At 38.7% G+C, this 25,755-nt stretch overlaps 1 protein-coding gene across 1 annotated transcript; it reads left to right on the top strand.

The window, feature by feature from the left end:
- The first annotated feature begins 22,677 nt into the window (after window positions 1–22,677).
- LOC127651005 (T-box transcription factor T-A-like) lies at window positions 22,678–25,130 on the top strand. The gene is made up of 8 exons (XM_052136698.1): window positions 22,678–22,862; window positions 23,205–23,469; window positions 23,712–23,846; window positions 23,953–24,014; window positions 24,104–24,165; window positions 24,244–24,417; window positions 24,657–24,780; window positions 24,866–25,130. Exons 1-8 carry the CDS (start codon window positions 22,678–22,680, stop codon window positions 25,128–25,130), a joined length of 1,272 nt encoding a protein of 423 aa, XP_051992658.1.
- Window positions 25,131–25,755: the final 625 nt, after the last annotated feature.

Here is a 25,755-nt window from a genome sequence, read left to right as displayed (position 1 = left end):
CTACACTTTGTAGTCTTCTGATGTCTGTCTTGGTGGCTGAACCAAACCAGACAGTTAATGAAGTGCAGAGGACAGACTCAATGACTGCTCATTGATGGAAACTAATGTGATCAGGTTCATATTACTTGAATAAAACCAGTTCATTTAGATGTTACCGCAAAAAAAATACATTTCAAGGTTTACAATTGGTTACAAATGGTTCTTTTAGACTCTAAGATGGCATGTTCAGTGTGCGGATTGATCAGATGATCAGCTTGATTTATTGCATGTCCTCTGGTAAAACAATTATGTTGTAATTCGATGAGTTTCTTCATAAGATTTGTATAAATACAAATTGTGATGCATCTGAAAAAATGGTTTTGTTGTGAAATATAGCAGAAAATATTAAGTCATTTCTACATTGAATATGTTAGTTTAAGCATGAACTTGAAAAAGTTAAAAGAAATTCCGTATTTGGACTCAATTCAAACAAGGGGTAATCTAATGCTCTATCTAAGTCAATATTCATTTGGATTATTTGTTATCTTTACAATGCATCATCATGTATTTATTCTAAAATAGAAAACCTTGTCAAATTTATTTGCCTATTTGAGTACATTTCAAAAATAAATAAAATAAGTACATATTACTTAACTTTTCGAAGGTGATGTTCTCAGTATCCTTAAACAATGAACGAGCTTGCATGGTTTCACTGTTTGCAAGTTGATTTACAAAAATGTATTATTGTTGATTTTGACGTTATGTTTGGTAGCTTCTTGTTTTGTGAAGTCTGAAGTTCATTCTCTTCTCAAAATTACCCATTCATGATAAAAAATATATATTATTTTTTACAGTTGTCAAGTTTTTTGCACCAAGCGTTCAGGTCTGCATGCGCAGCTCTAGATCTTGTTTCCTAAGCCGTTAAAGCAAGGTGATCTTGTCCGATGTAACATGCATAAAGGTCATCTGTGCAAGTCTTCCATATGTCATGTAGTACATGACTAAGTACATAAAAAAGCAATGAAATGCTATAGTATGTTTTTAAAAGCTCAGCTCTTAATTCAGTCGTACAATCTTTGAGTAAAATGTACAAACAAAGAGTGAGACAAATTTACTTTAAACAGAGTATTGCAAAGTGAACATAACTGGAGAGTTTCTAATTAAAGCCACCAAGAAAAAAATATGGTCTGTTAAACTTAGGGTACAACGGTGCTAAAGTAAGGAAATGTAGCTTAGGGTAAAAGGCGTCCTCACTTGGGGTAAAAGGCTCCCACATTTGGGGTAAAAGACTTTCTCACTTAGGGTAAAACGCTTCCTCACTTCGGTTAAAAGGCTCCCACTCTTGGGGTAAAAGGCTCACACATTTGGGGTAAAAGGCTTCCTCACTTGGGGTAAAAGGCTTCCTCACTTAGGGTAAAACGCTTCCTCACTTGGGTTAAAAGGCTCACACTCTTGGGGTAAAAGACTTCCTCACTTGGGGTAAAAGGCTCACACACTTGGGGTAAAAGGCTCATACACTTGGGTTAAAAGGCTCCCACACTTGGGGTAAAAGGCTCACACGTTTGGGGTAAAAGGCTTCCTCACTTGGGGTAAAAGGCTTCCTCACTTGGGGTAAAAGGCTTTCTCACTTGGGGTAAAAGGCTCATACGTTTGGGGTAAAAGGCTTCCTCACTTGGGGTAAAACGCTTCCTCACTTGAGGTAAAAGGCTCACACGTTTGGGGTAAAAGGCTTCCTCACTTGGGGTAAAAGGCTTACACGTTTGGGGTAAAAGGCTTCCTCACTTGGGGTAAAAGGCTTCTTCACTTGGGGTAAAAGGCTTCCTCACTTGGGGTGAAACGCTTCCTCACTTGGGTTAAAATGCTCCCACACTTGGGGTAAAAGGCTTCCTCACTTGGGGTAAAAGGCTTCCTCACTTGGGGTAAAAGGCTCACACACTTGGGGTAAAAGGCTGCCTCACTTGGGGTAAAAGGCTCACACACTTGGGGTAAATGGCTGCCTCACTTGGGGTAAAAGGCTCACACACTTGGGGTAAAAGGCTGCCTCACTTGGGGTAAAAGGCTCACACACTTGGGGTAAAAGGGTTCCTCACTTGGGGTAAAAGGCTCACACACTTGGGGTAAAAGGCTTCCTCACTTGGGGTAAAAGGTTCACACACTTGGGATAAAAGTCCCCTAGAGGTTTTAAAGTGATATTGTGAAGATACCGGGGCAATAGGTTTAGGGCACAATTTGTCAACAAATGCAAATAATTTTGAGACACCAAAATGCTTTTTTGAGTAACAAATTAAGATGCTGATTAAAATTTCCTGTTACTTTCTCAAGTATTCTATAAACAATCTAATCTCTATTATGACTGGATGAGTCAATGTGAGTCATTTTTAACCTTTTTAATAACAAATCTATTCACCCCACTTGAAAAACAATGTGTTTAATGGGGGTATTTAGCCCTTGAAACAGGGGGGCTTTTTACCCTAAAATATTATCCTTTCACTTATTGGACAGTTTTTGTAAAATGTTTAATTTAAATACATTAAACAAAATGTCTAGGTTACGGATGTAACCTCCGTTCCCTGATGGAGGGAACGAGACGTTGTGTCGGAGAAGCGACACTAGGGGTCTCTCTTGAGCGCCGAATATACCTCTGATCCATTGAAAAAAGGCCAATGAGAAGTTGGCAGTCAGTATTTGCATACCCCGCCACCGGACATACGGGTATAAAGGCGAGGCAAATACTAGAGTTCATTCAGGATTTTTCTGAGGAGCCGGAAATGGTTCTGGCCACTACAGCGGTTCGGCTCAGCGACGTGGCTGGGAAGACACAACGTCTCGTTCCCTCCATCAGGGAACGGAGGTTACATCCGTAACCTAGACGGTCCCCGTCTGTTGCTCTCTCCACGTTGTGTCGGAGAAGCGACACTAGGGGTCCAATTTAAATCCGCCATGCGCTGAGCCGTGTACGTGTTCTGTTGACACAGGAGCGGGCAGGTATTTGTTACGTGCCATACAACCAGCTGTGTCAGACTGCACGTACCCTTCCCCAATGCTCCAAAAAAGTCGTCGGAATCCTTCTGGTTATCCTAGGCAGGGAAACAAGGTGACGCTTGCCAACCTGGGAACGGGCCAAGCCTGGCTGGACCTCTTTTCTCTCTATGTTTCTCGCATAGAGCAATAGACAGCCGGGGCGCACACGCACTGAGGGAAGGGGGTCTTACCCAATTTCCCATTCTTCCAGGGGGGAAAGACCCTGCGGAGACCACCCCTTCCCAACTCGGGAGGTACGGTGGTGAATACATCACATGTGTTTTTAGGCGACACGTGGAAGTGGCGCGGTGGCAGATCCAGCCTCAACGAGGGTGGAGTTGCTACACACGGTGACCGGGGGGCAGCCGAAACTTACCCAAGGAAAACGCGGGTCTGCTCGTAAGGGGACCGTATCGCGGAAAATACACACAGGGGGAGTCCGCGTAGGATTCCCTACTCTGTGGAGCACCCATTCCAGTACAGGGTAGATCTGAGTACCCGCAGTGGATTGGGTCGGCAAGTTCTTCCGCCAAACTGAGGACCCATGAGGGCTAGGGAGGAATCGACCAGGGACTCGAGTTGAGTGAAGTCTCCTGGGAAAAAAGACGCACTCTTTTACCTCAAGTGAGGGAAAGGGCGTATATGCAAGCGATTCACCCGGCCAGCCCATCAGCGTGTTACCGAGTTCTACCGGCTCGGACCTGAGAAAACACGGGATGAAACTTACTCAACCCTGAGATTGTAATATCTCGCAAAGGTGTTGGGTGTTGCCCAACCCGCTGCTCTACAAATGTCTGCCAGGGAGGTACCCTTGGCCAGTGCCCACGAGGACGCAACACTCCTTGTCGAGTGAGCTCGGACCCGCAAGGGGGGGGGGGGCACGGCCTGGGTGTGATAAGCCAACGAAATGGCATCTACAACCCAGTGGGAAAGCCTCTGTTTGGAGACAGCGTTTCCTTTCCGCTGTCCCCCGAAGCATACAAAGAGCTGCTCAGAGCGTCTAAAGCTCTGCGTGTGGTCCAGGTAGGTACGCAAAGCACGTACCGGACAGAGCAACGAAGGGGTAAAAGGCTCGAGTCTGGGACTCGAGTCTGAAGCCACTGCTGAATCGGTCTCATATGCATCAACCCCAGCGGCGTGGTTGCGGCGGAGGATGCTATATGCCTCAGCAGCCTCTGGAAGAGTTTTAGAGGGACCGTTGTACCTGGCCTGAATTCGGCGAGGCATTTCAGCACCGACTGCACACGCTCGTTGGTGAGACGTGCGGACATTGAGACTGAGTCTAACTCCATGCCGAGAAAGGAGATGCTCTGGACCGGGGTGAGCTCGCTCTTTTCTCGGTTGACCTGAAGCCCCAAGCGGGTGAGGTGCCTGAGCACCTGGTCTCTGTGAGCGCATAGTAACTCTCGGGAGTGGGCCAGTATGAGCCAGTCGTCGAGGTAATTGAGTATGCGGATGCCGGCTTCTCGGAGCGTACCGAAAAGGGGGGCAGGGGCCTGGCAAACTGAATTGCGTAACCGAGTCGGATGGTTCGGGCCAGCCAGCGAGACGGGTTGGGAAGTGAAAGCCACGCATCCAATCTCTGTGCTAGGGGCACCAAGGGGACGATTATTTTTGGGCTTCGCAGCGGGGTGGAGCAGGTAATATGCCGTCGGTAGGCGCGGACGTGTCCCGAGGCTCTGGTGCTGAGAAAAGACTCAAAGCACTTACCTTGCTCCGGACATCCGGCAGGGGGCGGGTTGGTGACTGAGGAGAAGGTCCTGTAGTGGCGTCCTCTGGACTCGTCAGAACCGGCCGGGGAACAGTCGTGGGGCTGAAGGCAGGCCTGGGGCCGCGTCCAGCGTGCCGGGACTGTTGAGATCTGGGGGCAGAGTGCCGTGAGAGTGGCATTTGCGGGCCAGATGACTCAGAGACAAAGGAAATAGCTCTTTTATTGAGAATTTGGGTACCGCTGCCCCGGTTAAGGGGAGCGGCAAAAGAAAGGTTTTAAAAGGAAAATTCTCCTCCCGGCCCTCCACCGGGGGAGGGAGTGGTCTTACCATCTCCGGAGCTAACGTCTTGGGCTCTGGGTCATCCGTCTCAGGAGCGCCTGGGAGCCTTCCGGGTCCTCGAGGGGGTCCGTGAGACGGGGGGCGTCTGCTTCCTGCGGAGCGCTCGACGCGTGGGCTGAGAGCTGGGCCCAGGTTGAGGCGGAGCAGCTTGTCGTTTCCTCGCAGGGGGACGCCCTCGGCGAGCAGACGGGGAAGGGCCCGGGGCGGCAGGTTTGCGGCGGGGCAGGATATGTGATATCGCCTCCGTCTGTTTCTTCACCTCGGAGAACTGCTGTGTGAAGTCCTCGACTTTGTCGCCGAAGAGACCGAACTGGGAGACTGGGGCATCGAGAAAGCGAAGCTTGTCGGTCTCACGCATCTCGACCAGGTTCAGCCATAGGTGTCGTTCCGCGACCGCGCCAGGTGGTAGGGTTTCCGGGGCATAGATGGAGCGCAACAGCCCTATCCACCGGGGGGATCGTCGTGTACCCGTGGGCCGCTCCGCCGTTGAGGGTAGCGAGAGTGGATGAGCGTGTGGCTTTGTGATGTCGTGTGGTGAACGGTGCCCTCCACAGCGACGTCAGCTCATCGTGCACTTCCGGGAAAAACAGGACCGGGGGGGGCGTGGCTGTGAGCGGCGTCTGGACCCCAGGAACCAGTCATCCAACCGCGATGGCTGTGGGGAGGACTGGGGGTTCCAGTCCAAGCCCACGCTGGCGGCGGCCCGGGAAAGCATGTCGGACATCTGAGTGTCAGCATCGGCTTGGGCGTGCTGGCCGAAGGCGGCAGCCCAAGGGAGTCATCTGCATCAGACACTGCACTCTCCGATGCAGCGGCGAGCTCATCCACTTCTAGCTCTAGAGGATAGGTGAGCTGGCTGTGAGGCGAGCCGCTGTTGTCTCGAGCACGGACGGGAGTCAACGAGCGTGCCAGGGGACGGGTGGTCCGAGGGGGGGGTACCCAACGGAGCCGCACTCGCTGCCATCCCCGAATCACTTCCAGCGTCACTCGGACCGTCCTCAATCCCGTGGGAAGAAGGAGCAATGCGAGGGGCGGATGGAGTGGCTTGCTTACGGTTGTAAGCGAGCCGCGACCACAACGTTGTCATGGTCAAGTTCTCGCAGTGAGAACATGAACCATCCACAAACGCAGCCTCGGTGTGATCGCTGCCCAGACACACGAGACAACGCCTGTGGCCGTCTGAAGCGGAGAGCACTCTACCGCATCCAGGAACTACACAGGGGCGGAAAGGCATCTTTATAAAGACGCGTCCTGAAAAGGACGTTCAACGCCGCTGTGTATTTTGCTCTTTTAAAGAAAATCACTCTTTTAATAACGTGTTTGAGTTTTATACTGCGCTGTTGAAGCGCCCAGGGGCAATATGCACTGCTGTGCAAGGAGAAGAATCGCCACTGTAATGCACCCTCAATCCAACAGCATGCAGTAGCGTCAGAGGAATACAGGAACGGGTGTGTTATCACACGAACAGCATGCACAACCATCGGCTCTGAAGAAAATTTCTGAATGAACTCTAGTATTTGCCTCGCCTTTATACCCTTATGTCCTGGGGCGGGGTATGCAAATACTGACTGCCAACTTCTCATTGGCCTTTTTTCAATGGATCAGAGGTATATTCGGCGCTCAAGAGAGACCCCTAGTGTCGCTTCTCCGACACAATGTGGAGAGAGCGACAGACGGGGAACTGAAAATAACAAATAAGTATTTAGTCTCAAAAGAAATATGTTAGTTTCAGGGATTTTCATTAGCTACATAAATTTGCATCATTTTCCAAAAACATTTTTTTAGATCAAACTGCCTTAAAATCAATCTATAGACACCACACGCAAAGATGTCATTGATCAGGAAAATTTCGCAGTTCACAGAGTCAAACAGGTGTTTAGGAAAGTCCTGTGGTAGTTTTTGAAGCTGTTTAGTGTTTTGGGTGAAAATAAAATCAATGGAGCCTTTAGACCCGTTGTACCCTTCTAGCAATTTCTGCATGGAAATTGATTCCTAAGTGTTTTTAAGTAAATTCAAAAAATATGTTGGCTTTATAATTTACATTCTACAAAATTATGACCATAATACAGAGTTTTGTAAGATTTACACTTTATGTTAGTGAGAACCTCACTACTAGTAAATATAAATATAATTATTTTCCATAGGCTGAAGCAAACACTTCTGCTTGAGTGTTGCATATGTTAAAGCAGGCTGTTTTTCAAGACAGGTCATCCAACACTCTACCAAGACAGCCGGGCTGTTTGTGCCACATTTCCCAAAAGAGGAAACTTTCAAACAGAGCGGAGGTTGAGTAAACAATCACACTGCTCTCTCTGACTGTATTCATGTCGTCACAGCACGGACAGCCAGAAAGATAGTGAGTAGAAGTAAAAACAGAGGTCAGAGGGATCGAGGGTGGCTTCCAAAGATGAAGGGACGTCAGAAGAAAAGGGGTAATTACTGGCCCTTTCTTATGGAAATGCTAATGAAGTAGGAGAGAGGCCAGCAGACAATGGGGGCTGCAAGCGACTCGAGCGTCCCCATGTAAACAGCTTCCTGTCATGGAGCCATTTAGCCCTCACTTTTACTGACTAACAAGACATCTCCACGCCAACTACAAAGAGGCAGTGTTCATCAAAGACGGCCACAGCACCACCAAAGCACCTCGGCCAGGCTACACACATCGTTCCCAGGAAATCACAGCAGAGGACGGGACGATGGCAGAGCACGATGAGTCTAAGACGCTCAAGTTTTGTCAACTTTCATCCGTCAGTTTATTATGTGTCCTGAAAAGGAGATGGAAAGGAAATGCTAAATGTCCAAATCAGAGGTGAAGTCCAAGAGTCTGGGCAGGAAATTCATTTTGTGTTTTGTGTTTTTGTTCTGGTTGTATACTTGTTATATAAGATTTGTTTGCATTCTGACCATGTTATTTGAGACAGTAAAGCCAGTTTTCTTCCCAAATTCATATTTCCCTAATGCATACATTTATCATATTCTCATTACTATTAATACAAAAACACAGATGAATGAATCAGTAATATGAATCCAATGAGAATCATCACTGAGATCAAAGCAAACTACAATAAATAAATACATATAAACAGACTTGAGTGTAAAACGTCCAGATGCATTATGATGGAAACATTTTCAGAGCGTATAAATCAGAATGATTCATTATTATGTGCATGTTTTTTTTGGGTGTAACTGAATTGGTTTGAGACATTTTACCTTCTCAACAAACTCACATACACAGTCACAATTATATGCAATAAAGCTCTTGAGCACATCCGGTCATCTGAGTCACAGACAATCCATCTATTATCAAATATATCCATCCACTCCCCAACGCTGATGAAACTGAATACATTTTCATATTAGACACTTGAGATTGAATATACACTGGAGATCACAACTGCCAGCACAATGAGAGTTTCATGATATTTTCCAGCATGATAAGTGAGAGATTCTTCATAGAGAAAAGTGAAATGAGTCAGAATTCACATCACATTATTCTGTTTGAGTTTCATGAAACACAAGGGAGAGAAACTTTGCTAAACACTGAAAAGAACAAGCTATGCTTACTTTTCAATTTGTTTTTTATTTCCACGGCCCTTCACAACAATAACCTTATAAAAATGCTACGTTTGTTTTTTGTTTTGTTTAATCGGCAGTGACCTTTCAAACAAAATGTGTTTTGTTGTTTTGTTATCTTTCATTTTGTTTTGTTTAATTGACATTGACCTTTAAAATTGTTATTTTGACTTTTCAAAAGCATGTTTTGTTGTTTTGTTTTAGTTCATTTTGTAAAGTTTAATTGACATTTAGAATCCAAAATTTTAAGGGGCCTTTCAAAATTTATTTTTGTTTTGTTGTTTTGTTTATTTGACAATGACCTTTCGAATTGTTTCCACTTTCCAAAGTGTTTTATTTTTTCAATTTAATTGACACTGATCCGTCAAAAATGTATTTTTTCACTTTGTTTTGTTTAATTGATTGTGATCTTTCAAAAAATTACTTTTGTTTTGTTTACTTTCCAAAGTGTGATTTTAAAGCTGTTTTATTATATTTAATTGACAATGTGCTTTGTTGTTCTGATGTTTTCTTTTGTTTTTTTTGTTAAGTTTTTCTGACAGTGACCACTTTCTGAAAGTGTTTTGTTTAATTTAATATACAGTGACATTTCAAAAAGTATTTTGTTTTGTTTTGTTTAATTGACAGTGATGTAATGTACTTTGTTGTTTTGTTTTATTTCATTTTGTTAAGTTTAATCGACAGTAACCAGTCTAAATGTGTTTTTGTTTTGTTGTTTTGTTTATTTGAGAGTAAATTTTAAAAATGAGTTTTTTTGTTTTGTTTCATTTTAATTTGTTTAATTGATAGTGACCTTTCAAAAATGTGCTTTTGTTTTGTTTAATTTTGATTTGTTTAATTGATAGTGACCTTTCAAAAATGTGTTTTGTCTAATTTTGTTTAATCTTAATTTGTTTAATTGATAGTGACCTTTCAAAAATGTGTTTTTGTTTTGTTTAATTTTAATTTGTTTAATTGATAGTGACCTTTCAAAAATGTGTTTTGTCTAATTTTGTTTAATCTTAATTTGTTTAATTGATAGTGACCTTTCAAAAATGTGTTTTTGTTTTGTTTAATTTTAATTTGTTTAATTGATAGTGACCTATCAAAAATGTGTTTTTGTTTTGTTTAATTTTAATTTGTTTAATTGATCGTGACCTTTCAAAAATGTGTTTTGTCTAATTTTGTTTAATCTTAATTTGTTTAATTGATAGTGACCTTTCAAAAATGTGTTTTTGTTTTGTTTAATCTTAATTTGTTTAATTGATAGTGACCTTTCAAAAATGTGCTTTTGTTTTGTTTAATTTTAATTTGTTTAATTGATAGTGATCTTTCAAAAATGTGTGTTTGTTTTGTTTAATTTGTTTAATTGATAGTGACCTTTCAAAAATGTGTGTTTGTTTTGTTTAATTTGTTTAATTGATAGTGACCTTTCAAAAATGTTTTTTTGTCTCATTTAGTTTAATCTTAAATTGTTTAATTGATATTGACCTTTCAAAAAATTGTTTTTGTTTTGTTTAATTTAAATTTGTTTAATTGATAGTGATCTTTCAAAAATGTGTTTTTGTTTTGTTTAATTTTAATTTGTTTAATTGATAGTGACCTTTCAAAAATGTGTTTTGTCTAATTTTGTTTAATCTTAATTTTTTTAATTGATAGTGACCTTTCAAAAATGTGTTTTTGTTTTGTTTAATTTTAATTTGTTTAATTGATAGTGACCTTTCAAAAATGTGTTTTTGTTTTGTTTAATTTTAATTTGTTTAATTGATCGTGACCTTTCAAATATTTGTTTTTGTCTCATTTTGTTTAATCTTAATTTGTTTAATTGATAGTGACCTTTCAAAAATGTGCTTTTGTTTTGTTTAATTTTAATTTATTTAATTGATAGTGATCTTTCAAAAATGTGTGTTTGTTTTGTTTAATTTGTTTAATTGATAGTGACCTTTCAAAAATGTGTGTTTGTTTTGTTTAATTTGTTTAATTGATAGTGACCTTTCAAAAATGTTTTTTTGTCTCATTTAGTTTAATCTTAAATTGTTTAATTGATATTGACCTTTCAAAAAATTGTTTTTGTTTTGTTTAATTTAAATTTGTTTAATTGATAGTGATCTTTCAAAAATGTGTTTTTGTTTTGTTTAATTTTAATTTGTTTAATTGATAGTGACCTTTCAAAAATGTGTTTTGTCTAATTTTGTTTAATCTTAATTTTTTTAATTGATAGTGACCTTTCAAAAATGTGTTTTTGTTTTGTTTAATTTTAATTTGTTTAATTGATAGTGACCTTTCAAAAATGTGTTTTGTCTAATTTTGTTTAATCTTAATTTTTTTAATTGATAGTGACCTTTCAAAAATGTGTTTTTGTTTTGTTTAATTTTAATTTGTTTAATTGATAGTGACCTTTCAAAAATGTTTTTTTGTCTCATTTAGTTTAATCTTAAATTGTTTAATTGATATTGACCTTTCAAAAAATTGTTTTTGTTTTGTTTAATTTAAATTTGTTTAATTGATAGTGATCTTTCAAAAATGTGTTTTTGTTTTGTTTAATTTTAATTTGTTTAATTGATAGTGACCTTTCAAAAATGTTTTTTTTGTCTCATTTAGTTTAATCTTAAATTGTTTAATTGATATTGACCTTTCAAAAAATTGTTTTTGTTTTGTTTAATTTAAATTTGTTTAATTGATAGTGATCTTTCAAAAATGTGTTTTTGTTTTGTTTAATTTTAATTTGTTTAATTGATAGTGACCTTTCAAATATTTGTTTTTGTTTTGTTTAATTTTAATTTGTTTAATTGATAGTGACCTTTCAAAAATGTGTTTTTGTTTTGTTTAATTGATAGTGACCTTTCAAATATTTGTTTTTGTTTTGTTTAATTTTGATTTGTTTAATTGATAGTGACCTTTAAAATATTTGTTTTTGTTTTGTTTTGTTTAATCTTAATTTGTTTAATTGATAGTGACCTTTCAAAAAAAATTATTTTGTTTAATTTTGATTTGTTTAATTGATAGTGACCTTTCAAAGATGTGTTTTTGTTTTGTTTAATTTTAATTTGTTTAATTGATAGTGACCTTTCAAAAATGTGTTTTTGCCTCATTTTGTTTAATCTTAATTTGTTTAATTGATAGTGACCTTTCAAAAATGTGTTTTTGTTTTGTTTAATCTTAATTTGTTTAATTGATAGTGATCTTTCAAAAATGTATTTTTGTTTGGTTTAATTTTAATTTGTTTAATTGATAGTGACCTTTCAAAAACAATTTTTTGTTTTGTTTAATTTTGATTTGTTTAATTGATAGTGACCTTTCAAAAATGTGTTTTTGCCTCATTTTGTTTAATCTTAATTTGTTTAATTGATAGTGACCTTTCAAAAATGTGTTTTTGTTTTGTTTAATCTTAATTTGTTTAATTGATAGTGACCTTTCAAAAATGTGTTTTTGTTTTGTTTAATTTTAATTTGTTTAATTGATAGTGACCTTTCAAAAATGTGCTTTTGTTTTGTTGTTTAATTTTAATTTGTTTAATTGATAGTGACCTTTCAAAAATGTGCTTTTGTTTTGTTTAATTTTTATTTGTTTAATTGATAGTGATCTTTCAAAAATGTGTTTTTGTTTTGTTTAATTTTAACTTGTTTAATTGGATCTTTGGATGGCCATATTCTTTCTCTATTATTTATAGTAGTCTGGGTTTCATGACAAACCACCAGTGTCAGAATTCCAGCACAACTTGCCTTTTACCCTTACCAGACACTATAAATACAAACTGACCTGTAGGTGGCGATGACTCAGGTGTCCACAGTGAGGCAGAACACTCCGGCCCATGGCTTTGGTAAAGGATCTGGTATTAGAGGGCTGTATCTATTGCCCTTTAATGAGTGGCTTTGATCTGGGCACAGCGTTTACTGTTTGTACACCTGGGTCACTTGAGTGGGGCTGTGGGCTGCATGAGGGGAGCTGCTGCTGCTGTGTGGGGGCTGTGGATGATGCGGATAGGGAGTTATAGGGGGGTATCTAGCACCGTGCAGGTAACACTTCCCAGTGAGCCACTGCTGCTGGCGTGGGAATGCAGTAAAAGAAGGCCTGCTATGGGCCCTGCCCCCTTTGTTTGCCCTGGTTTTATGGTCTGCTGGCCCCCAGCTCCTATATGGAGCTCCAGACTACACAGCAGACATGTCAAGACTTCCATAAACTATAGCAGGACGAGCTACTGTATCTGTAACTGTGCCCTCAAACAGTGCTGGCTGTCTTTTACATTATATCCATGAGTTTTTGATGATGTATGTATTGTATTAGTACCAGGCAATGTTTTTCATGTCTCTCTGTTTTGGTACTCTACATTTTGAAGTATGATGCTATTGTGGCTACAACTTATGTTGTTAACATAAGTTGTACATACATATGTTAAACATATAGTGGCAACTGAATAGCTGCTAAATAAACTACTAAGTCTGATGATATCATTTGATCAACACTTTTTTCTCTATAATTGAAAATGATTGATCAAGTGAAATTAGCAATCATTCTGTTTATCAATGAATCAATATTCTGGGTCATCACACAACTTTTCATATAAACTAACTGATAACACGTCCAGCTAACTGATCCCCCGTCACAGCTATGATGTAACAGGAAGATTTGCATGTATTTACCTGTAGCTGTTGCTTCATTCGGATTACATTGTTCCCAGAGGCAAAGAGGAAACAAAGCATCCGTTTACACCTACACCATTACTCTGCATGCATATTCAGTTTTACAGTAAGTGTTTCTATATGCACTATATTCATAATGACTTTGTTTACACTTACATTACAGTTCAAATCTACATTCAAAACCAATCTAAAGCAGAAATAAGCATAAAAATGAATATTAAACTTATTTACAATTCTATGAAATTGAAAATGTCCTGTGTGTGTGTGTGTGTGTGTGTGTGAGCGTATGTGCGTTTGTGTGTATGTGAGTGTGTGTGTATGTGTGTGTGTGTTTGAGTGTGTGTGTGTGTGAGTGTGTGTGTGTGTATGTGAGTATGAGTGTGTGTGTGTATGTGAGTGTGAGTGTGTGTGTGTGTGTATGTGAGTGTGTATGTGTGTATGTCAGTGTAAGTGTGTGTGTGTGTGTATATGTGTGTGTGTGTATGTGTGTGTGTGTATATGTGTGTGTATGTGAGTGTGTGTATGTGAGTGTCTGTGTGTGTGTGTGTGTCTATGTGAGTATGAGTGTGTGTGTGTGTATGTGAGTGTGAGTGTGTGTATGTGAGTGTGTTTGTCTATGTGAATGTGAGAGTGTGTGTGAGTGTGTGTATGTGAGTGTGAGTGAGCATGTATTTATCACATTGTGGGGACCAAATGTCCCCATAAGGATAGTAAAACCCGAAATTTTTGACCTTGTGGGGACATTTTGTCAGTCCCCATGAGGAAAACAGCTTATAAATCATAATAAATTATGTTTTTTGAAAATGTAAAAATGCAGAATGTTTTCTGTGAGGGTTAGGTTTAGGGGTAGGGTTAGGTTTAGGGGTAGGGCTAGGTTTAGGGGATAGAATATAGAGTTTGTACAGTATACAAACTCTATATTAGTATGTGTATGTGAGTGTGTGTATGTGTGTGTGTGTATATGTGTGTGTGTGTGTGTGTGTGTGTGTGTGTGTATGTGAGTGTGTGTATATGTGTGTGTGTGTATGTGAGTGTGTGTGTATGTGAGTGTAAGTGTGTGTGTGTGTGTGTGTGTGAGTGTGTGTGTGTGTGTGTGTATATGTGTGTGTGTATGTGAGTGTGTGTGCGTGTGCGTGTGTGTGTGTATGTGAGTGTAAGTGTGTGTATGTATGTGAGTGTGAGTGTGAGTGTGTGTGTGTGTGTGTGGACTCTGTTTGGTATATGTGGTGACTGAAGCAAATGTTTTAATTATGTTTTATGTTTTTCACACACTAGTGAGTGCACATTGCAGTGACACAAATGTACACTACTCCTGCGATCTCCTGACTAAAACTATAAGGAACCTGGTTTAATGTTTTGGATACATTAAGTCAGAGGATGACAGCATTTACATTATGACATATCTTATTCCCATCTTAGATGTTTGGTATACAGATCATGATCTAAAGTGAGCTCTGCCTTGCTGATCAATGTAGATCATTAGAGGTAATGTGGGTTATGCATGCCAGAGGTGTAGCCATGGGTGTGCCAGGGTGAGCAACTGCCACCCAAAATGTAAGCTTGCACACTGAAATGGCAGTTTTTTTGACGCTTTACTGTTTGCACCATGCCAGATATAATATTATCCTTTATTTATATTGTCTTCATAATTAATGTTAGATTTCTTTTTTATTATAAACCAAACCTCCATTAATCCATAAATACAAAGGCTGCACAGAAAGGTTTTGAATCTTCTTACAGTTGTGAATGCGTTACTGATTAATTTATTTTCCACAATTAAGTTTTTAAAGCAATTTATGTCATTAAAACCTGGTGTATTTATATATATATATATATATATATATATATATATATATATATATATATATATATATATATATATATATATATATATATTTTTTTTTTCTTCTGTTTTGTGGAGATTGTACCATCATTTATATTTGTGTCTTTAGCATATTCTGGACAATACTGATGAATCATTCCAAAATATTTTTTTATTTTATGTTATTTTATTTATTTATTTATTTGTACAAATTATTAAGCCTCCTATTTTTATATATTAACAGAGCGACTTACTCCTTTCAGTCATTTAAACTACACAACGCTTAAAAAATCACAGCCACAAAGAAATGGATGCAATGGTTGTTAAAGGTCATTTGATTATATTTCACTTTGCACACCCAGGCTACGCCACTGATGCATGCATCAAAACACTTAAGAAAGTTATTTAAAACAACAAAAATCAGCATGCAAAATTTAAAAAGGGGTAAAACGGTCTAATGAGTTGTTATCACTGTGTCTTTGTTGCTGGGCAACCTGACCTTGGAACACTGTAAATCAGTATGTTGTCACTCTCTTGGCCTGACCTTTGGGCTTTAACCAACCTTAACACTGAAGTGAGAGGAGAGAGCTGCATCCATGCCAACACACTTTACTCTAATATTAGACAAACTCTTCAGGAACATCTATAGAAACATTCAGTGATTGTTGCTTCATTACACTAATGACACATGAACAACTCAAATGTCTTAATAAAAAATATGTGTACAAATAAAATGGACTAATATGTGAACATGTGATGATTGTCTTCCTCAGACAATGTGGAGGAGCTTGCCATTCTGTATTACCACCGATCAAGACAACTTGAATACTGTTAATCATATTTAGCTTTATTATTATTATTATTATTATTTCTTTCCTAATGATGCATTGAAATACAACATCGTTTCGTGAGACAATGCTCGAGTGTTTGAAAAAGCCATCTCCATTTCTCTGTATACTGGCTGCTGACTGTCTGTCTCTGTCCCAACAGGATAAAGTTCATCAGAAGCAAAGCCATTTTCTCACTGTCTCATTAGCATCCAAAAGGTTTGATGTCTATTGTGGGGAAGGGGGCAGAGGGAGAGGGAGAGATAGAGGAAGGAGGGGGGAACAATTACTGTCCCTCCAGTCTTTTTATCAAAGGGCAGGGTGATTAGGAGAGGAAAGTTTAGATTTCCTGAACTTGAAGTGGAAACGCAGTAGTGACAGACGCAGCTGAAGACTCAATCCACATCTGGTGAGAGCGGGGGGAGAGTGTCTGTGTGGACTGCACTACTGTAAACTCACTCAATCTAGTGTACTTCCATGTCCACTGGCCTCCTCTGTTTCAGCCCAAGGCAACACCTTCCTTCTGTTCTACACTACACTTAGAAATGGACATTCAGATACAATGCCAACAGTGCAATAGAAACCAAACTGGCAAGTAATAAACTTATCAAATAAACAAACAGAAGACTTTTTATTTTATTATATATATATATATATATATATATATATATATATATATATATATATATATATATATATATATTACAAAACTGGTGCCTTCTACTTTTGTCATGGTGTTCTGTATCTGAATGCTTTGGATGTATTGCCCATCAGTTAACAATGTACTAAAGAATTGAAATGAATAAGGTGGAAATAATTACTGGCATGTTGATGAAATGAGCTCATGGAAAATCTATTATTGGTATATATATAAGGCTAGGAAATATTTAAAACAATTGTTGATTTTTAACTCTCCTATTGTCTTAGGGTCATTTTTGACCCGGGACAGGTAGAGAATATGTTATAAATACAGCATAGTTTTTGGTACTGGAACCAAATATTGTGCCTTTGTCAAGACCATCAAAATAACTGAATAAATAATCAAAGAAATGTAGCTAATTGTTTAAGAGAAATAACAATTTAAAACAAATCGTTCCTTCCAGTGTTTTGACGGGTCAATATTGACCTGTAATGGGAAGAACTAGTTGTGACCTTTCACCTTTGGACTTTCTGCAGCTTTAAATAGTTGTTTGTACATCTATGAATCAAATCTGACCTAAAAATATTTCACATTTTCTCAAATCTAGCCCCTAGCCCCATCATGTTCTCTAGCCCCCCCACCTGCTTCACTGGGTACTGCATATTTTTATTTATTTAGTTAGTTTAGTTATTTATATAGGGACAGTACAAAAACATGATTTTAGCACAACAACTAAAAAAAGGTATTGAGCATAGAGATTATAGCGCATAGATAGGCTTTTCCCTAAAAAAATAACTAAATATATATATATATATTTTAATACAAATAAAACTTAATTATAATAATAATAAGGAAACAAAAAAAGAAAACAAAAGACATCTGAAAAATAAAAAGGTTGCTTCTCCCAACCCTGGTAACATATAGCCTAATAAAAAGGATTGGAACAGAAGTAAGAGCACAGGTCTGGTTTCTGGTTTTAAGTCAGTGCTTTACCATTACATTAAAAGACTAACTGAGAATTCACTTGTTTGAGTCCAAACTTTAATACAATATGAAATGTGGGACAAAACCACTGAATGCATAAAAAGCTGAGCTACCTGCTTTGAAATGTATTGTCTGATCAGTTTGAAACTATTTAAGTAGATCTTTACCTTTTTTTAAAGTTTCTTTTTATGTTTGTCAAATGTGAATTCTAAAATAATAAAATAAATAATATATCTAAAATAATACCTAAAAACTTTACCTCTTCTGTGTCTTTCAGTTTTCCTTTTTGCTTTCTATTAAAGAAACACATGGAAACTGTTTTCCTAAAGTTCAAAGTGAGATGGGTTTTTTGGAGCCATTGGGATATTCCCTCCAGTTGAGCATTTAAGATCTCTGCTTGACAGCTCACTTAGCCGATGTAAAACAAAACAGTGTCGTCAGCATAAAGTTGACATTTATTATCTGGACAAGAACGTGGCAGATCATTTATAGACAAACTAAAAAGCATTGGACCTAAAACTGAACCTTGTGGTATACCTATGTTGTTGTTATTAAAAGATGACTTTTCCTGCTCAGTTTTGACACATTGCTCTCTTTGTTATAGGTAAGTAGCAAAACACTCAGATGTTTGTTTCTTAAAATTAAATAAAGTTAACCTAGACAGGAGAATATCATGGTTAACAGTATAAAAAGCCTTTCTCGGGTCAATTACCACTGCTCCCATGACACACCCCTGACCTAAAGAACGCCTCACGTTTTCTATAAAGTATCAATTTGCAGTTTCCGTTGAATGTTGAGGCCTAAAACCAAACTGCTGTGGCTGTAGGAGATTATTACTCTCTAAGTATTTAATTAGAGGTTCTGCCACTATACCGTCTCTAAAACCTTTGGCATAACGGGTAAAATCAACATCGGCCGATAATTAGACACCACATTGGAGTATGCTGATTTAAAAATAGTAGAAATATTTTGGGAATTCACTTTCTCTAACTGATACATTTATTAAGTGAGATAATGGAGCTGTCAGTAAAAGGCTGTATTTCTTACTAAACAAATTGTAGACTTTCCTCTCAAACGGGGTTTGTGTACACATACAACACACACACACACAGAGTATTTTTAATATTTTAAATATAATTTACTAAAATGATTTTATTTGATAGGGCACAATGGGGCTAAAGGCTCCCCAATGGAAAAAGATGTACCGATGTTTTTTCTTCTAAAGCATTAAATGGCAGAAAGAACTATAACGGCACCTTCCTAAACCCCTGTTACACTAACAAATGGTTTGATATTAGTGCATAGGCATGTACTAAAATTGAAACTCTAAAATGTAAACTGTTAATTTGTTAATAGTAGAATAATGCATAAATTGTTGTAATATTGTTGAGATATTATAAAATGCTGTTGGTACACTAATCAATAATTTAGACAATTTAAATGGTTGTCAATACGGGTCAAAATGACCCAAAGGATAAAAGGAGGGTGCTGTTTCTTAAGAAAATAGGAGGGTTAACCATGATAACAGTGTCATACATTTACTACATTATACAATGAATAATTAATTAGGATAAATCAACATAAATATTAGTAATAATGTAGTTTGGATCTCTACAATTTAAAAAAGCAATTAAATTACTGGTGCAGACACTAATGAGTGTAAACGTTCATTTATAGTGTTTGTGTGTGTGTTATTTTCCAAGGTCTGACTCATCCGAGTCTCCTGTTTACTGATTTAGGCTGGAGAGGAGAAGTGTGGAAAATATGCATCCTCACTTATAACTGTCCTTTTGTGGAGCACCAGCCCTCTGTAATATTTCTCACTCAGGTGAGATTGTGCTTGGGCCAAAGAGAAGCAGCATCTCTTAACCCCTACATCACTGAACAGAAGCGCTCACTCACTCACACACACCTTGATCCACACAATGGAACAGTATGTAGGGATGCACCAGCGGTCTGGTCAACACAAAGTATGGCTCACAGCAACATGTAAAACAACATAAAGCTGGATAACTGCAAAGTACCAGCAGAAAGTGAATGTGCCAGTGATATTAAACTTCTGTATTAGCTATAACACTTTCACCTGACTTAGACAAGAGGTAATGTCTAAATTAAGTAGTCACGTTTATTTGAAACAATCTATTTGTTATAATAATTTAAAATTAAACCATATTATTTACAGTAATATGACTGAATAAACATGAATACATTGGGTTACACCAGTGAAAGTCATTTTTTATTTTCAAATCAGGTAAAAATAGCCTGTAATATGTTTTAAAAAGTTAGCATTCTTACAGCGTATACAATAATAATTCATTTAGATCTTTATTACTCTGGGTAATGGTTTGGTATAGTAGATAATTCCAGCCAATGCACAGGCATGTAAATAATAAATATTGAGTTGATTTTAGCTGGACATTTCCTCATGTGTGTCCGTAAAAGTATAGTGTGTGTGTGTGTATGTGTGTGTGTGTGTGTGTGTGTGTGTGTTGTGTGTTTGTGTGTCCGTAAAAGTATAGTGTGTGTGTGTGTCCGTAAAAGTATAGTGTGTGTGTGTGTGTGTGTGTGTGTGTGTGTGTGTTTGTGTGTTTGTGTGTCCGTAAAAGTATAGTGTGTGTGTGTGTCCGTAAAAGTATAGTTTGTGTGTGCGCGCGCGAGCGCGTGCGTGTCCGAAAAAATAGTGTGTGTGTGTGTGTGTGTGTATGTGTGTGTGTCAGTAAAAGTATAGTGTGTGTGTGTGTGTGCGCGTGTGAGTGTCAGTAAAAGTATAGTGTGTTTGTGATTGTGTTTGTGTGTGTGAGTGTGTATGTGAGTGTGTGTGTGTATGTGTGTGTTTGTGTGTCCGTAAAAGTAGTGTGTGTGTGAGAGTAAAATTATAGTGTGCATGTGTGTGTGTGTGTGTGTCTGTGTGTGTATGTGAGTGTGTGTGTATGTGTGTGTTTGTGTGTCCGTAAAAGTATAGTTTGTGTGTGTGCGTGCGCGAGCGCGTGCGTGTCCGTAAAAATAGTGTGTGTATGTGTGTGTGTGTGTGCGTGTGAGTGTCAGTAAAAGTATAGTGTGTGTGTGTGTATGTGTGTGTGTGTGTGTGTCAGTAAAAGTATTGTGTGTGTGTGTGTGTGTGAGTGTGTGTGTTTGTGAGTGTGTGTATGTGGTGTTTTTGTGTCCGTAAAAGTATAGTGTGCATGTGTGTGTGTGTGTATGTGAGTTTGTGTGTGTATGTGTGTGTGTGTTTGTGTGTGTGTAAGTAAAAGTATTGTGTGTGTGTGTATGTGTGTTTGTGTGTGTGTGTATGTGGTGTTTGTGTGTCTGTAAAATTAGTGTGTGTGTGTGTCAGTTAAAGTTTAGTGTGCATGTGTGTGTGTATGTGAGTTTGTGTGTGAATGTGTGTGTTTGTGTGTATGTCAGTAAAAGTATTGTGTGTGTGTGTATATGTGTGTGTGTATGTGGTGTTTGTGTGTCCGTAAAAGTAGTGTGTGTGTGTCAGTAAAAGTATAGTGTGCATGTGTGTGTGTATGTATGTGTGTGTTTGTGTGTCCGTAAAAGTAGTGTGTGTGTGTGTGTGTGTGTGTGTGTGTGTGTGTGTGTGTGTGTGTGTATGTGAGTCTGTGTGTGTGCGTGTGTGTGTGTCTGTGTGTGTGTGGGTGTGAAAGGGAATGACACAGAGGCTCAGGATAGGAGAGAGAGAGAGTTTGATGTGAGTGAGGACAGGCGGATTGTGGCTCTCTGTAATCAGCTGAATCTGTGGAAAGGTGTGAGGGGCCCTTTACATTTATGACCCTTGAGCAGTGCAGACTACATAGTGCACTCTTCTCCAAGTGCACCAGAAAGAGAATCATTTCCCATCAAACTTAAAAAATATTTTTTTCATCATTCTGAAAGATCTTGTTGGATTTGTTTAAATAGACATGTTGTGTGAAAATAATAGACAAAACATATTATGAGGTCATAAAAACGGCATTCATAATAATTCTAAATAAACTAGAATTTTTTTTAAATTTAGATAAATACCACACCTTAGGACACTACTATCCCAGCTCGACTGTAGGCCTACTGCATTTATTGACATTGATATTCTGTTTAGAATTAAAACCGACACATAGGAAATCCATGGAAGTCCATTTTCGAAGAACAATTTAACAAATCAGTAACTCCTTAAATAATGATATATTTTAATTGAAATTCATTGAAAATATTTGAAATAATAGTTTGAACAAAAACTCTCTCGTTTTATAATTGGGTTGAGCTATAACACTCAGATATTGTTATCTCGCTGGAGTCATGCGGGATTAAGGAAATTCACATATCACCTCTGGGCCATCCACACTTCAGTCGAGCACTGGCACACAGGACGCGTCAATGGTCGTATCCTAATGGCCCGTCCACAGTAAACACGAGTTTCTCACATGTGTATCTGGGACAACAAAAGATTAGCATTATTCGCAAATATACAGCTGAGTTCAAAGGCACCGAGGGAGCAGACAGCGTCTCTCTTCCTTCTTTTGTTTAAAAGACGAGTTTGCAAACAGAAACAAATAAGTTGGGATTTAGGCTGCTATCGTGCTACGAATCCAGGTGTAAACCCCGATGCTTGCTTTAAAGCGGCATTTTAACCAGTATGTTTCATTTAAAAAATAATTCTTTAATAATAATAAAATATTTAATAATATACCCAATGAAAATGAAATATTAGCGCACAATAACAGTATAATAAAAATACATTTATATTTTACAATTTAAATTAATACATTATTAGGCATATAACAAGGTCAATATAGAATTTAAATGTGTTTTTCTATAGTTTTGTTTTTCTATTTTTTTTTATTTATTTATTTATTTTACGAAATTTTATTTAGGCATACCAAAAGTCTTGTATGTTATTTTTTTCGTGACCCTAAGATGGTCAAAACAGCTTAACAAGTTGTAAGTGCCCACTATGGAAGTCAAGAATAGGGTACTTTCCGTTTTGTGGCGATAAATGATCGTGCGCTATTAGAGCGCGGTGGGCCTGGTCTAGTGCTCGCGGGTCACGCCCCGCAACAGCGTGCGGTCCGTATATCGGCCCTTTAAAAACGCTCGGAACGCGTTGAGAGAGCAGTTCGTGACGCGCTGTCAAAGCATAGCGTAATATTGGACTTGACTGAAGATTTATTTCGTTGGAAATATGACTTCTTCCAGTCCCGACCAGCGTCTGGATCATCTTCTGAGCGCCGTGGAGAGCGAATTTCAAAAGGGCAACGAGAAAGGCGACGCGTCTGAGCGGGATATTAAACTTTCCCTGGAGGATGCGGAACTGTGGTGCAAATTTAAAGAGCTCACCAATGAAATGATTGTCACCAAAACTGGAAGGTAGGCCTGGGCTAATGTGTGTCATCAAACTGCAGTGTTCATTTTACCATTCAAAAATATTCACTAAAAAAAAATCACTCTCATTTTTTTTTTTAAGAGTAAAACATATTTGGGTGGTTTCGAGTGACATAAATAACACAACAAAAATGAATGAGACATAATCTAAGTTTAGAATCCATGAAAAGGTCAATCTAATCGTGCTCGGCTTAATCGCTATTCAGCGGTGTGGTTGATTTGAATAGAAAACTTGTTAATTTGTCCAGATCGATCCATTGACTAGGAATATTGTTACAGTTGTATTTATTTATTTATTTATTGACAAATCTTTCTCTTACTTTTAAGACGAATGTTCCCCGTGCTCAGAGCCAGTGTCACCGGTCTGGACCCGAACGCTATGTACTCGGTCCTGCTGGACTTTGTAGCCGCAGATAATAACCGTTGGAAATATGTGAACGGCGAATGGGTTCCGGGCGGGAAACCCGAACCTCAGAGCCCGAGCTGCGTCTACATTCACCCAGACTCACCCAACTTCGGCGCGCACTGGATGAAAGCACCCGTCTCCTTCAGCAAAGTCAAACTCTCCAATAAACTCAATGGGGGAGGACAGGTAAAGACACATTTCCTGCCTTTCTCAGTTTCTCTCAAATGGTGGACTTTAATCATGTGTAAATGCAATCGTTTTTCTTGGAAAATTAGCCTACTCTAATGACTTTTTCCTTGGAATGAATTACTTGATTTAAATGTATTTGACTAGTGCACAATGATCTGTTGAATAAGTAGACATCAATGTAAAAATGTACTTAGTGGATTTATTTATGACAATTGCATAACTTTCTTTTTTTTCTCCAGATTATGCTGAACTCTTTGCACAAATACGAACCCAGGATTCACATCGTGAAAGTCGGGGGGATTCAGAAAATGATCAGCAGTCAATCTTTTCCTGAGACCCAATTTATTGCAGTCACAGCTTATCAGAATGAAGAGGTGAGTGTTTGTCAATTTGCATTAAAAGCCGAAGTAGTCTTCTCTCTCCACACATGAAACCTGTTTCTTTCCGTAGATTTGCTCTTAATTCGTTTTTCTCTCTCAGATCACAGCTCTGAAGATCAAGCACAACCCTTTTGCCAAAGCTTTCTTGGATGCCAAAGAGAGGTACAGAAAAATCAGTTACTTAACATGAGTTGTCATGCTCTGAAAACTCATTCACTAAACCTTACTTTATTGTGTTGTCATATCAACAGAAGTGACCACAAGGACATCCCAGACCACAGCACTGACAATCAGCAATCTGGATACTCACAACGTAAGTGAACCAACCAGCATTCATATTCGTTGTCTTTCTTGACTATTGCGTATTTAACCGTTTTTCTTCCTTCAACAGTTGGTAGCTGGTTTTTGCCCAGTAATGGCCCTATGGGCCCCAGCAGCAGCCCTCCTCAGTTCAGTGGGGCCCCTGTGCACTCCTCTGGGTCCTACTGCGAGCGATACTCCAGTCTAAGGAATCACAGAGCTGCTCCCTACCCAGGCCATTACCCACACCGCAGCACTACAACCAGTAAGAGCAAATATATCATTAGACCTTGCTTTTATAACTCAAAACCCTGATATAGACAGCTTGACGGTTTATTACAACACATGCATTATACAACAGTATAATTTAAATGTATGCTGGATAATTAGGCCGAAAATGTAGTCTTCTTGTTGGGGCTTTCTAATGTATCCCTATCTCTTTGTTGTCCCCTAGATAATTTGTTGGAATTGCTTTGGGTATTTAAAGTATGTCTTTGCTTTCAGATAACTACATGGACAACTCTTCAGGAAGTCTTGCTTCTCATGATAGCTGGTCAGCTTTGCAGATACCCAACTCTAGTGGGATAGGCACCCTTGCCCACACCACCAACACTACCTCCAACAGCAGGTCTGTACTTTCTTGAAAAGATCCCTCTTTTTGAATAAACGATTCTGATTAATTGTCTAACCCTGCATTCCCTTTGTCTCCACAGCCAGTACCCAAGTTTGTGGTCTGTGGCCGGTACGACCCTCACCCCTTCTGGTTCGGCATCAGGGTCCATCACAGGTGGCCTGACGTCTCAGTTCCTTCGCGGTTCCTCTGTATCCTACTCTGGGCTGACCTCCTCTCTGCCCGTGTCCTCTCCCTCCTCCATGTACGATCCAAGCTTGGGCGAGGTTGGAGTTGGAGATGCCCAGTTTGAGAGCTCCATCGCCAGACTTACAGCTTCCTGGACGCCTGTTGCACAAAGCTACTGAGATCCAGATGAACAGCATTCCAGATTTGTTCAATCCTTCCTATCTTCAAACTGAGAGTCTACTCTGTGCTGGCAAAGAGATTCAAGTGGCTGAAAAGACTTGATCTTAAGTGAAGATCCTACAATGGCCATTTTGACGGCTGTTTTCAGAGGAAATGGAAGAGATTGACTAAAAGACCATCAAACTATCAATGCAATGGAAAATGGATGGATACTCTCTGATATTCACATCTGTAGATGATCTTGTGGCCATAGACAATCTAAACCTGGTGAGGGACAATCACTTAGTTATAGAGCTCCTACATTTGCCAATTCCATCATGAAGTACAGGGCCAATGATGGTGTTTATTCTTAATGTTATTTAAAAGATTAATAAGACCAAATCATGCTGTTGACTGACTAAAATGTATATGTGTGTAAATAAATAAAAGTTAACGTCCATTTTCATTGTAATAGTACAGTATGTAATGGCAACAGTAGCAGTCTTATGTGCTATCTATAAAAAGAGAGATGGACTTTACTCTTCTGCTACACTAACTGAACACATTTAGTATATTATGGTAAACACAGTTGGAAATGAATGGTGACTGTAGTTATGAATGCAATCTGTCCTGAAATCATTTGTA

Source organism: Xyrauchen texanus, chromosome 10, assembly GCF_025860055.1.
Source record: "Xyrauchen texanus isolate HMW12.3.18 chromosome 10, RBS_HiC_50CHRs, whole genome shotgun sequence".
NCBI classification, from domain to species: domain Eukaryota; kingdom Metazoa; phylum Chordata; class Actinopteri; order Cypriniformes; family Catostomidae; genus Xyrauchen; species Xyrauchen texanus.
The sequence above is the reverse complement of the archived record's forward strand: the minus strand, read 5'-3'. Positions and strand labels throughout refer to the sequence as shown.